Raw genomic sequence first — 14,276 nt, forward strand, 5'->3', positions numbered from 1 at the left:
TTTGGAGGGGGATTAGAAATGGAAGGAAGGGGAGATTTGGGGGGCTGAGAGGGGTTGGAGGACAGGGGAGATTTGTCCACATGGTCTTCTTCTTGTGTTTTTTTGAAGTATTTAATGTTCTATAACTTTTTTTATAAAATTATAAAGTATTTCTTTATTAATTTTAAGTAATTAATAAAGGTAGTAAACTTATGAACAAATTTTGACTGGGGTTGTATGAAAGATAATTAAAGCCTGAGGGGATGTTAATGTAATGTCTCAAACGGGAAGGAGTTTTGTGAAAACTCGAAAATCTTAGAGTGTCATGGTCTAATTAAACCTAATATAATATGACTTGGAGAAAGCCCATGAAAGGAAAAGAAAATCAGAGTTTTGGGCTTCTGAGCTATTTGAACCAGATGAATGAACTATCACTGCTCAACAGTCTAGATCAAGTATCAACAAAGAATAAGAGCATTTATTCAAAAAAGTACTTTCCAATCGGATGAAGAAAGTTGGTAAACTGATAAATTTATAGCACGAAGGCCCTAAGCGCTCGGGGCACTGTTTTCTCAACCACCCAAAGCCCAGAATAGCACTCGGCACGCGTTGGCCCAGAATACCTCGCAACTAGCCCTGAGAAAATGTCAATTCATCTCCGTTTGTCGACCGAGTAAGGAAGAGTAGCCAGTAAGATCAGTCGACATATCTTAATGCGAGAACGGTGACTTGAGAGCCCATGAGTTCTGGGGCTTATTAAGGCCCATATAAGAGGGACGAGTACCTCTTACAAGCGATCGGACAAAAAATGAAAAGAAGAGATCACACCATTACAAAACACTTGTAACCTATATCAATATATACAGAGAGCACTACAATGGACGTAGCCAGTTTGGGGTGAACCACTTAAACCTTGTTGACAACTACTTAAAGTCTTTATCTCGAGCTCATCAAGAGTTAACCATACTGATCTTTGTTGACCTCTTAATTTTGAGCGTTAACAAATGTATTGTTAACAATCTTCTCACTTAATTTTTTTTTTTGTTCTTATTCCACAGTGTTGCACACTAATCTAAATTGTCTAAAAATCATATATTTTAAAATTAACTAAATTTGAGATCTTTTAATCATTTTCCCCATTAAAAATTGAAAACCTTCTTGTTCCTTCTTGCCTGTAGAACTCTTCAAAAAACTCTGCATACTCGTAGCTCCGATGCAATGCAGGGTGCTCCTCATCAATCAAACCCTCCATTGGACCATTCACAGTGTCCCTGTTGGGTCCATAAAACATTGCCATTGACAGACGCGGCTGAGTTTTGTTGGTCACTAGACTCACTGCCTTATGGTGCATTGTTATACCTTCCATTACTCAAAACCTACATAAAAAAGAGAGATGGATTAAATTACCCCATAAAATGTAAAGTACGTTTAAATAGAATAAAACTGTATATAAATCACGGTTTAGTACTCATGTATTGTTTGTTTATATTTGCCGTTTTTGTTTTTAAAAGTTTGTAAGCGGTTTTAAGTCACCTGAATTTGGTCACCTAGATTGATAACAAAGGCATTGGGGAGAGAATCAACAGCAACCCATTTCCCATCTTTGATTACTTGAAGGCCAGTCACTCCCTCTGTTTGCCTAAGTACTGTGAGTGTATTGAGAGAGCAGTATGGACAGCTAGTCCAAGTGTGAGCGACATGGTGGATGGTAGTTTCCTTGTGCTTTGAGAGTAGGATTCTCACCCAGCTTCTTTTGTGAGCAGTCCTCCTCTAGCCCAAGCCCTCGGGATATCAATCCCAAAATCGTATTCATCAATGTCCAATCTCTCTTGCATACTCGGCAAAAACCTCACTAACCAAAACCGCCAAACACAAAGTGAAGAGATAGAATTAGAACCGGTTACAAACTTTTAATAAAATTAGAATCATATGACACAAAACAGACCATAAAATATATATAATTTACGGTGTACTGCTCCTTTATTGACATCTTGCCAAGTTTTTTTATTAAAAGCGGTCACTAGTTACATTTGTGTTAGAAAACTACATAAAATTAGCACAAACTAAAAATTAAGCTGCTAAGCAAACATGGGTGTGCTCATTGGTTATTCACCTAGAGCTCAAACTTCCCTCTCCGCAGTTTAGATTAGTTTAGAGTATAACATATCACTCATATAAAAAGAATGAAATTAAGCTGGTACCGGTATTGGGGAGGATTTTCAGGTAAAGAATTGAGAGGAAGCCAAAGATGAGAGAGAAGGGTTCACTCCACATAGTGACCTTTTGCTCTTGCGCTTCAACTTTGAGGTAGTAATTGAAAAGCTTCACTTACTTGGAGTGATCTGTGGTAAAGTATTTTGGCCTTTCTTCAGGAGGCAATTTGAAGAACTGGTTTACGGCAGACATAGTTCCTCAGGCGCTCCATGGTCGATGGTCTGGAAAAATCCGTACTCCATCTCCATTGTTGCTGCTGCCTTGGTCGTTCAAATCAATGGTGGGGATTGATTCCAGAGCTGAAACATTTGGGAGGTGTGGCCTGTGATTCTCTCGGAGAATGAAGTTTGGAGAGAGGGATAGAGGAGTGGTGTCTTTTGCCATTTGGAAGGATGCCATCTTTTGATGAAGGACTGTTTGAGTTTGATCGGGTGACCTAAATGGAATTATTGTACGGACAAGGACACAATTCTGGGTAGTTGACGAGTGGGGTAGTTGTGTGTCATGCGCAAGCAGCCAACCGAACTAATTCATAGGTAAAGGATTGAAATCAGCGCGAGTGGATGTGCACACTGTTATCACCATTGTACCGTGACTAACATGGAGTAATCCAATCTCCTAATACAAAGTGGTACACCACGTGTTACTATACAAATTGTGGGATATGTATCTTAAAAAGTTCATAACTTAAAAAATAAAATTTCTCATCATTTATATAAAAACACGTGGTGTACCACTCGTGTTCCGGTCACAACAAAAAATTTCTCCTGGACAACACCATCGACCCTTGTATGTTCTGTTTTCATGTTTCAATCGAATCCTAATCCCTTGGAAGTAGTCTACACCAAACAAATGGTAAAAAACCCAACCTATCCGTTTGATCGACCTTACAATTTCATACATTTCAGAATGCAGAATCAGAAACACAGATCAGACACAGCTCACAGCTGTTGCTCTCCGTGGCCTATACGTGGGATCCAACACAATATATTACCACTTTTCCGCACATCACTGTAAAACGTTATTTTCTCTGTCAAAAGTCGATGGCCTCTAGTGCCACATTTCGATTTCGAACAAGGACCAGATCATAAGAACCACACGTGGTGGGGGCAGGGTAGGAGGATGATCAAACCTAAAGCCACTTTAATCATATCTTAATCTATTGATTAATTTACCCACAAGATATTCAAGATAATATGCAATGCTCACATCTCTTTCAGATTGGTCTGGTACTTTGCCTAAGCAAATAAATAAGTTAGATTACAAGGTATCTTTATGTCAACAATATTTCAGATTCGGCCACCTGATCAATACCAATCAAACCGACATTATTAGCATTAAGTGACATGTGTCGTCATTTGGTATGTTGGATGCAATGGACAGATGGAATCATTAGATGTATTGAGTTGTTAGCTTTGTTAGAAATTTGTTAGGTTGTTAAGTGTGCGAGGTTATGGATATATAGCTAGACTATTGTAACAGATAACATCAATCAATTCAAGAGCTTTCATTTTCTTCTACAATCTCTCTTGTTTCTCTCTATCATCTTCTTCTTTGCCAATTCTTAATAATTACAACTTAATTATCTATACAACTTAATGGATGTTTAGTTTTATTACCAAAAAATGTCGATGCAATTAAAATGTAGTTGTTTCATATAATTAAAAGTTAGAATTTTTTTATTAAGCTTCCGACATTTAATTACATTTTTCAAATCTTATATCTCAAGATTCTCCAAATATAAATGGAACTTCATAATTTTGTTTTTATGTTTTTTGTGAGAGGGGCCGGGGAATCTCATCCCCTGAATGCTACGTGAGTGGAATGAACTGGAGAGCCTTCTTTACCAATAAAAAATCATTCCATCGATATTTATTTATCTTTCCCTTTTCCAAGAGAGTGTCCCATCTCCATCAGCTGTCATCATTCTTCCTGTATTATATAGTTTAAAAATACTGGAATTTAAACTAATTACGTGCAGCATCGTGAACCAGTGTAGCTAGGTTACATACAATATCCGGCTGGCATCTATGTGACAAATGTGTATTTTTATGGTTCAGTCCCATTTTATTCGTTCAATAAACATTTGGGTACTAATATTTGATAAGTTCTTGTAAATCTTTAATGCATGATGACAAATGTAGGATAATTATAGGGAAGAAAACTATGTTGCAAACAAATTAGCAGAAATTCGTTCTTCTTTAAAGTATAACTGTCATATTTCTTAGGCTTCTCCCGTTAGTGTTAGTGGTTTAGCTCAGAGACATTTATGAAGTATCGCTAGACCCATATTAGATTTTCATTTGTAAAAAGAAATAAAAATTGTGATTTGATACCCAATGTATATAATGAATGGTCCCTCGATGCTTCCAAACTATATCGCTATTGCATATTTGGAATCATATGTTTATTTGATTTGATGTGAAATCACCATGCATGGTCCACCTCATCTCTTAAATTCTCCTGTACTTCAACCGCCTTCCCATCCCATCCACATTCAATCGCAGCAAGCCATCGATCGAATCTGGTCAAGAAAATGTTTTTGTCATTGCGGTCATGCATGTATGGACCATACGTTATAACCATCATAAACTCCATTTTTCGTAAAGGTTAAATATGCCGAAGCATATTGCTGTCCGAGATTAGAAATGCCAACAAAGAAGAAAGGAACCCAAGAGGCTTGTGTGTGTAAATATCTTGATTTTAAGTTTTGAAAATCTGGGCAGGTAAGGTCGTAGAAATAGTACTACTGATCTTTAAACAATAATAATATTTAGATTCACAAAATTGAAACTTGTTGACATATTTTCAGATAAAAGTTGTCTTACGTGAGTAATTAATACAATTTAAACCACAAACTAGACATACTGCTAACCCTCTCTTCTATATGTAGTTCTCGCCTCCAATTGGAGGACATACATTTATTAAATAATGTTAATTTTTGTGTATCTAAATATTATGATTAGTCTTAACATTGTAACGTAGGACCTTACAAATATAAGAGTGTCAACAAGCGCGGGTCTTGCATTCCACATCTTTCAAATAAGCCACCCAAGTTAGTTTACCGGTGAGTGTAAATAATTAAGGTGGTAGGTCAGAGTAGGCCTGTGTTTTGGTACTAAGGTGATTCTGATAAAAACTGGTATAAAAAAAGCTGGAAGCTATTTTTGTGTTTGGTAAACATTCAGCTTCAGCTTTTTTTTCACAGTTTTGGGTAAAAAAAGCCAAAAATAAGAAGCTGCAAAATCCAGCTTTGAAAAACCGGCTTTTTTTTCACATTTGTTTTACATAAAAGTTTACCAAACACTATAATACAGTTTTTTTTTCTTTTAAAAGCACTTTTACAAAAAAATTTACCAAACACTCTGCTGCTTTATTTCACAGTTGCTTATTCTCACATCACATCAGAAGTAGTTTTTTTTTCAAAGCACAGTAATACCAAATCAGCTCTAAGTTTGTTCAAAACCTTGGAATGTAAAAAAAATAAGTACAAAAACAGTAATACTACGTATATTATCATTTATATCATATTTTTAATTTAAATTTAATTTGCGTGTATTGGTATTCTCTACTACTATTAGAGATGATACAAATAATTGTACAAATATATGGTAACAACACAACATCATTTACATATCCCAGAACATAAATTAAAGTTTAATTTCGAGAAAAAAAAACCTTTTGTGCATAAAGGATTGAAGATTATATAAATCAATTTAACCAAAAGCTATGGCTTTGCCTTGGTTAACTAGTTCCAAATAACATAATCGATTCATGAAGTATAATTTGCAAAAAGAATTAGCGATACTTAGTACTTACATGCTGCAAGCTTATCAGTTCTATATCCCTCAGAAATTGATCTCGATCGCACTCGCTCTGCTGTTTTCCAGATCATCATCCTGTTTGTTTCATAAACCTGCAGTACGTCCACGATGTTAAAAATATTGATAAAAAGATTTACATATACACTTACAAACTTGATTAACTACTTCTGCAAAAGAGAAAAAAAGGAAGTGGAATTTACGACGAACGAAGAGACACGAGTCAGAATGTCAGATGGGGATGGGGTTTGTTTATCCCACGTAAAAGCTTAGAGCGACACATAACAAACACGGTGGACACTCTAATCACACACCAAACGCTACGTGTCACGGAAGTACAAGGAATCTGACAGAAACCTAACAGAGGTTACGCACTTAACGACAATGCAATGCACAACACCCAACGGCGTTTAACGGGACGCTAATGGAAAACAGCCATGGAAAGAACTCTAGTGCAGAAGCAACGGCTATACAAAGACTATAACAAAAGAAAAAGAAAATGAAAATGAGAGAAAAAGGGAAGGATTGCAAAGGAAAAAGAGCACTCACCATGTATGTATTTGTGTGCACACTGAAAAAACGAAATAGGACTAAAGTTCATTAATCGCCACGGATATTCAAAAGCAGTCCATCTGATGAACGATTACAGCTCCATATTTCCAATTACATCATGATTGATCCGATATATTATATAACTGATATTTTTTTGTGTTTTTAAATTTTAGGGTTTTGTAGAATTTAACTTGTTTTAATCGGCCGTGGCATATTTGTAATTTTGTAGTCCAGAACTCCGACCATGCAAAGGATGCTATTGCCAGTGATTGCCGTTGTGAACGAGGTAGGGACGACTACCGGTAGTACTTGCAGGTTTGTTGCTTCCGTGGCCTTGGCGAGCATGGTAAATATTAGCACAGTGAGGAACCTTGGAGGGGGGTCTCTGAAACGGCACCGTTGACGGGGATGGCTGGGGCGGCATTTGACGGAGGCAACGGTCAACGGGAGTGGAGGACGGCATGGGAAATCTTGGGGTGGACCCGGAAGCAGCACTGAAGTAGTTATTTGACGACGAGGAGTTGCCAGAGGACGACGTCGTTGAGGCGGCGGAGGCCGACGAAGTTGAAGGGGATGAAATGCTTTTGGGTGTCCTGGCGGTGGGGATGAGTGAGAGGAATGCTCTGATCTTCATATTAGCGGAAGAGGCTGCTCTATCGTATTCCTCGATGAGATTAACGAGATCCTCATCGGACTTGATGGACACGAGGGCGTCGAGATCTTCGGTGGGTAGTTGACAGCGGAGACTAACCGCCGTCACGGATGGCCCACACAACTCAGTCAGCTTGGACGACAGCTCTGTTACACAACCACACACCTAAATTCAATATAACGTCCTCCGAACAAAAGACTAGAAAAAATGGGGGAATTTATACATAAACTGACCGGAAAAGGAAATAGAGCGGGGAACGGCGAGTACACGGGTTTCGCCGCCAAGGTAACGGAGCTTGCCGTCGGGGTAACGGGGGAGGATTTTGCCGCCGTAGCTGCAGAGGAATTTGATGGTGGTGACCTTGGTGAGGTCAGGCGAGGGTCCGACCATGATTTTAATACTAGGGTTTTGATTCGACTACTAACTAGGAGATGAGGATAGCTTCGGGGAGAGAGAGTGATTAGAAGATGGGGCTGGAGTTGTGTGCTCAAGCCTATGTATGGTACCCTTTGGCCCTTATTTATAGACTTGGAGTCTTCAAAGGGAAAGGAGTAGGGGAAGTGAAGCTAACTAGAATTCATTTGGTTGGTCAGCTTACGTCGGTACTTAGATTTACACTCGGAGTAAACTGTAAACTTTGAGAAATTTTTCAGTGTGACCGTCACACGGAGTGGTACATCATGTGTCGCTATATAAATGGTGGGATATATGTGTTAAAAAGTTAATAACTTAAAAAATAAAATTTCCCACCACTTACATATATAAAAACATATGGTGTACCACTCGTGTTTCCGTCACAACTAAAAATTTCTCATAAACTTGATGTTTACTTTTCATTCTTCCAACAAAGATAGATATTCTAAATTACTCTTATTTGTGAGAACGATTTGGTTGGTCAATTTACGTCGGTACTTAGATTTACGAGTAATGATATTCCTACCATGTTTTTTAACCATATTTTCATATCATCTTAGGTGACAATTGATGTGGACAGCCACATCATTTGAATTAATCACATTTTTAAATTTAGCTCATTATTTAATAAACTAATAATTAAGAAAAACTAATTAATTAAATTATGATTGTGGTATACAAAGAGTCTTTCTCCTTATTTTCCTTGGGTTTTGCAAATTTTTCAAATTATGTGACTATCCACATCAGATGCCACCTAAGGTGGTATAGAAATATAATATGAATAACATACTCTAGATTTACACTCGGAGTAGATGTTTACTTCTTTTCTTTCTTCCAAAAAAGATAGATATTCTAAATTACTCTTATTTGTGAGAACAATTTGGTTGGTCAGCTTACGTCGGTACTTAGATTTACGAGTAATGATATTCCTACAATGTTTTTGAATCACATTTTCATACCACCTTAGGTGGCAATTGATGTGGACAACCACATCATTTGAATTAGTCATATTTTTAAATTTAGTTCATTATTTAATAAACTAATAATTAAGAAAAACTAGTTAATTAAATAATGATTGTGATATACAAAGAATCTTTCTCCTTCTTTTCCTTGGGTTTTGCAAATTTTTCAAATTATGTGGCTGTCCACATCAATGCCACCTAAGATGATATAGAAATATGGTATAAATAACATACTCTAGATTTACACTCGGAGTAGATGTTTACTTCTTTTCTTTCTTCCAACAAAGATAGATATTCTAATTACTCTCATTTGTGAGAACGAGTGTCTAAATTTGAGTACAAGAGGATTGACACGTTACTTGACCAACTGGTTAAATAATTTACAATTTATCACAAATAGTCTTTGAAATTGAAAATCAATTAATGTAATCCTTAAAATTGGGTGTTGCAAATCAATATAGTCATTCCGTCATAACTTTGTTAAAAATTTTGTTATGTGCTGATGTGTCATATAATTGGGTTCTACAATATAATAAAATATTGCTATGTGGATTAAAAGTAATAAAATAATAATTAAAAAACTATTTTATATAATTTAAAACAAACAAAAAAGGAGAAAAATAAGAAGAAGATGACTGTTCATCACCTTCTTCCCCTACTACCTGCGACCCAAAGGAGGAATTGCTGATGTCACCAGGGTTCCGATTTCATCCTACAGATGAAGAACTTATCACCTGCTACCTTATGAACAAGATAAATGATGCCACTTTTACTGGAAGGGCGATTGCCGATGTTGATCTCAACAAATGCGAACCCTGGGAACTTCCTGGTACGCATATATATAGTTTTCTAATCTAACCCTTGTTTTCAGTTCATCCGTCACATGCACAAATTCGATCTATTTCTATATATCCATAGTTTTGTAGTTTTGGCAATCAGCTTGTTAACCGTTAAAAGAACCCCAAATGAAACCTCCCCGATGTTGCTCGACCCGGAGGTGCAGGCCGTAGAGGAGTGCCGCTAAGAATTGGTGACGATTACATGTGCGACGGGGTGGGGTGTGATCGGGTGGGGACTAGGGTGGTTGCTCCGGTGAGAGTGGCAGTTGGAAACTGCATGTAAAAGGGTGCTGCTGGGTAGGAGGGGAAGAAGATGATGAACAGTCATCATCTTCTTCTTTTTCTCCTTTTGTTTTGTTTTTGTTTGGTTTTAAATTATATAAAATAGTTTTTTTAATTATTATTTTATTACTTTTAATCTACATGGCAATATTTTATTATATTGTGGAACCCAATTATGTGTCATATTAGCACATAACAGAATTTTTAACAGAGTTATAACCGAAGGACTACATTGATCGATTTTCAATTTCATGGACTACATTGATCAATTTTCAATTTCAGGGATCATCTTGATGGGGTGGGTCAATTTCAGGAACCATTTGTGATAAAAACCCTAACCAAATCAAGTATGAAAATAATGTAAAAAAAAAAGGGTAAATTACACAGTAGCCCCTCAGGTTTTGAGGTCTATTACAACCCCATACAACAACTTTAAAACATTTCACTTTCATACCTCAAGTACTATTTGATTTCAATATAATACATCCGTTAGATTTTCCATCCATTAATCCGTTAAATGCTGACGTGACTGCCAAATGTCTGCCTCGTGGCAAAAAAATAATTTTTAAATTTTCTTTTAAAAAACCTAAATTTTCTTAAAAAAAATGAAACCCACATCTGCAAGAAGAAGAAGAAGAGGGAGGAAGAAAGAAAAAGAAAAAAAAAATTGTCCCTCCCCTTCCCTAGTGACCTAGAAGAAGAAGAGGGAGGAAGAAAAGAAAAAAAAATTAAAACGAAACCCACATCTGCAGATGTGGGTTTCTTTTTTTCTTTTTTTTTTTTGAGAAAATTCAGGTTTTTTTAAAAATTAAAAAAATATTTTATTTGCCACATGGCAGACATTTGGCAGCCACGTCAGCATTTAACAGATCAATAGATGGAAAATGTAACGGGGGTATTATTTTGAAATAAAATAATACTTAAGCTCTGAAAGTGAAATGTTTTAAAGATGTTGTAAAGAATTGAAATGGACCCCAAACCTGATGTATGAAAGTGTAATTTACCCAAAAAAAAATTGATACCTTTTTGTTTAGGAACGAAACAAACAACTCCCCTTTTTGGCATAATTTACATAATTTACAAACTTTATGTTTAGACAAAAATTGTTGAATGATACCTATACATACAAACTCATTCTTCGTAAGTATAAATGGAAGCAGATCCCCTTCAGATCCAATAAAACTGAGCCTACTGAACAAGCGATCCGGGTTGTTGAAATTTGATCCAACGGTTACAAGCAGATGTGGGTTTCTTTTTTTCTTTTCTTTTTTTGAGAAAATTCAGGTTTTTTAAAAAATTTAAAAAAAAATTATTTGCCACGTGGTAGACATTTGGCAGCCACGTCAGCATTTAACAGATCAATAGATGGAAAATGTAACCGAGATATTATTTTGAAATAAAATAGTACTTAAGGTCTGAAAGTGAAATGTTTTAAAATGTTGTAAAGAATTGAAATGAACCCAAAACCTAAGGTATGAAAGTGTAATTTACCAAAAAAAAATTGATACTTTATTGTTTAGGAACGAAACAAACAACTCCCCTTTTTGGCATAATTTACAAACTTTATGTTTAGACAAAAATTGTTGAATGATACCTATACATACAAACTCATTCTTCGTAAGTATAAATGGAATCGGATCCCCTTCAGATCCAATAAAACTGAGCTTACTGAACAGGCGATCCGGGTTGTTGAAATTTGATTCAACGGTTACAAACAGGAAGCCCTCTAAAAGTTATAATAATTGTAACCGTTTAATCAAATTTAAACGGTCTAAATCGTCTGCTCAGCAGACTCAGTATATATGAATCCGGTTACAATATAAATCACTTACATTACAAGTGCAGTATCACTTCCCCATCTCTCTCTCCTTATTTTATTTCAAAACAAATTATAATGGTTTGTCGTTTGTGTTCTCCTTTTTTTTTCTTCTCTCTTTCCGTTGTTCCTTTTAATCTTTGGATTATTAGACTAGTGGTGTTTTATTGGCCAAAACAATAATATTTGTCCATTTTGGTACATATTCGATCTCATCAATTTCTTTATCTTTAACATTTAATAATTTAACCTACTAATATCATTGTTTGTCAAAAAGAAAAAACCGTAGGATTACCGGAAAAGAGAAAGTTCAAAGCATGGCCACTAGCCAGCTAATTACAAAGCCAGGAAATGAAACTATCATGTGTGCGAACAAAAGAAGAATATTTTCGCACAATCTCTAAGATAATTATCTTGATACCATCTCTGTACCTGAAATTTATCGCTGTTTGATCTTTATTATTGGTTAAGATGAAGATATGAATTTAACTAAGTTATTATAGTACGTAATGTGTTTTATCATCTGCGTTTAAGTTAGGATCCCCATCACTGTAGTTTAAATTAACTTGGTGTTATAATTCCTATCATTTGTCAAAAATACAGATTCAAAAGAATCGTTGAAAAAAAAATTCATGCTTAAACTCGTTCATGATGCATACATAGAAGTAGTCAGGTTCATAGTCATAATCACTGATGCAAACCGTGAAGGAAGGGAAAAGGCATATGGGATCCACAGACACTGTTTTACTTTTACTTTTTAGAAGAGAAGCCGACTGATCAGTTTGTGTAGATCATGCCCTCGCTAACTAAGTTTTATTCCCTCTAACATATGGCAGCATATGACATATACACACAAATAAATAGCTCTCAGTCATGACTCACTGCAGCATATATATCTTCTTTCACAATTATATCCCATCGGTTTTTCAAATATAAATACAAAATATTATGTGGTGGAGAATTTAGGATTAGGTTAGCGATTCTAATTTGATAATCAATTATGAGATTTAATTCTATTTATAAGTGAAGAAGAATGCTATTAAATCGTAGAATGAAATAACTATAATTCACTGGTTTAATTTGACATATATATGTGGAGCCAAAAATATTTCCTAGGCGACACGTGGACTTTTGGACAAAAGAGGACAAAAATGCCTCTGAGGCATATCGGGATTCCTACGTGCAAGCAGCGGACAATCATCTTTCAACCAAGTCAAAAGTGCCCAAAATAGGTAACAATTTAAAGGCTATTTCATCAAATCATTTCTATAAGGTAATTCCCAAAATCTAATTTATTCTATATGTTTTATATTCCATTATTTAGCTAATAAATTAACTAAATAATATATTCCTTTCATATTTCCTAAAATTGACTAATTAAGGGATTAATTACCTAATCAATCCCTTAATTATCAATTAAACCACCACATTATAACCAAAAAACATACCAAAGGCCAGTTACCCACTAGGGCCGGCCATGCCTTTTATTTCTTGCTTTTTGCTACCATTTTCTTTCCCTTTTATGACATTCAAAGAGCTAGTTAATTAGGTTATTATTATTTGCCAATTAACTCGCCAATTATTTCCATAACTCCCCAAAATAACTAGCCCATTATCTCCATAATCCCCCAAAATAAATCATACTTGGCCTAAAGGCCGGCCACACCCTTCCTCTCCTATATATTGGTTCCCATTTTCACCAAACACTAATTCCAACACTTGGGCAAAAATCCCAAAATTCTCTAAACACTTTCTCTCTAAATTCTAACTTTGGCATCGGAGGTTCTTCGGCCAAAGCCCCCCCCATTCATCGTGGGCATGTGAGAATCTTGGCCTTAACCTAAGGTATTAATTATTTTGTAGGTGCAAAATTGTCCAAGATCAAGGAGGAAGAAATTTGCATCCACAATATACGTTGGATAGGTCATGTGGTCCTGCGACGTCCACGACCCACCAATTTCTTGGAGAGGTGCGTTTCCTGAGACTAACAATACACTAGCATATATAAACAAACAAAATATGTTTGAGAGAGGTGGGGGGGGCGTTGGTTTTCTGAAAATTACCAAACAAATGAAGTGTTACGTGTAGATGCAAATTTCTTCCTCCTTGATCTTGGACAAAATTGCACCTACAAAACAATTAACACCTTATGGTCAAGGCCAAGAGCCTCACGCGCCCACGATGAATGGGGGGGCTTTGACCGAAGAACCTCCGATGCCAAAGTTAGAATTTAAAGAGAAAAGTGTTTGGAGAGTATTGGGAACTTTGCAAGTATGTTGGAATGATCTTTTAGTGAAAATGGGAGCCTATTTATAGGGTCAGGGTGGCCGGTTCCCTTTGGATGTTTTTTAGGGTGTAACTTATGGTTTAATGTGTGATTTAATGGATTAATTAATCAATTAATCCATTAATTGGTTAATCAACACATTTTTGGAATAAATATTTTGGGGGTTATGTAATTTATATGGGATTTTTTGAAGGTTATGAAATAATTACCTTGTGGAAAATATAGGATGAGGATGGATAAAATAACTTTGAATTTGTTACCTATTTTGGGCACTTTTGATTTGGTTGAATGATGTTTGCCCGCTGCTCGCGCGTAGGAATCCCGTTGTACCTCAAGGGTATTTTTGCCCTCTTTCCACATTGCGCTCAAATAATGCTGCGTCGATATTAATTAAGGTTGTTGGAAACAATCTTTGGGTCTCCTATGTAGACACGAAATTATTAAATTATGAGTTAGTT

The 14,276-nt window shown here is 35.9% G+C and overlaps 1 protein-coding gene and 1 long non-coding RNA gene across 2 annotated transcripts; both read right to left on the bottom strand.

The window, feature by feature from the left end:
- Positions 1-809: 809 nt before the first annotated feature.
- Positions 810-6,345, bottom strand: LOC103452030 (uncharacterized). The gene is made up of 5 exons (XR_011574479.1): positions 6,218-6,345; positions 6,013-6,109; positions 4,530-4,717; positions 1,513-1,831; positions 810-1,355 (listed from the first exon to the last, which is right to left on the bottom strand). It is a non-coding gene; the product is annotated as an uncharacterized lncRNA (long non-coding RNA).
- Positions 6,346-6,591: 246 nt separating this feature from the next.
- On the bottom strand, positions 6,592-7,748 carry LOC139187428 (RAF-like serine/threonine-protein kinase PRAF). The gene is made up of 2 exons (XM_070810365.1): positions 7,452-7,748; positions 6,592-7,364 (listed from the first exon to the last, which is right to left on the bottom strand). The coding sequence occupies exons 1-2, from the start codon at positions 7,606-7,608 to the stop codon at positions 6,823-6,825; spliced, it is 699 nt and encodes a 232-aa protein (XP_070666466.1). The 5' UTR covers positions 7,609-7,748; the 3' UTR covers positions 6,592-6,822.
- Between the last annotated feature and the right edge of the window lie 6,528 nt (positions 7,749-14,276).

The sequence above is a fragment of the Malus domestica genome, chromosome 13, assembly GCF_042453785.1.
Source record: "Malus domestica chromosome 13, GDT2T_hap1".
NCBI lineage: Eukaryota > Viridiplantae > Streptophyta > Magnoliopsida > Rosales > Rosaceae > Malus > Malus domestica.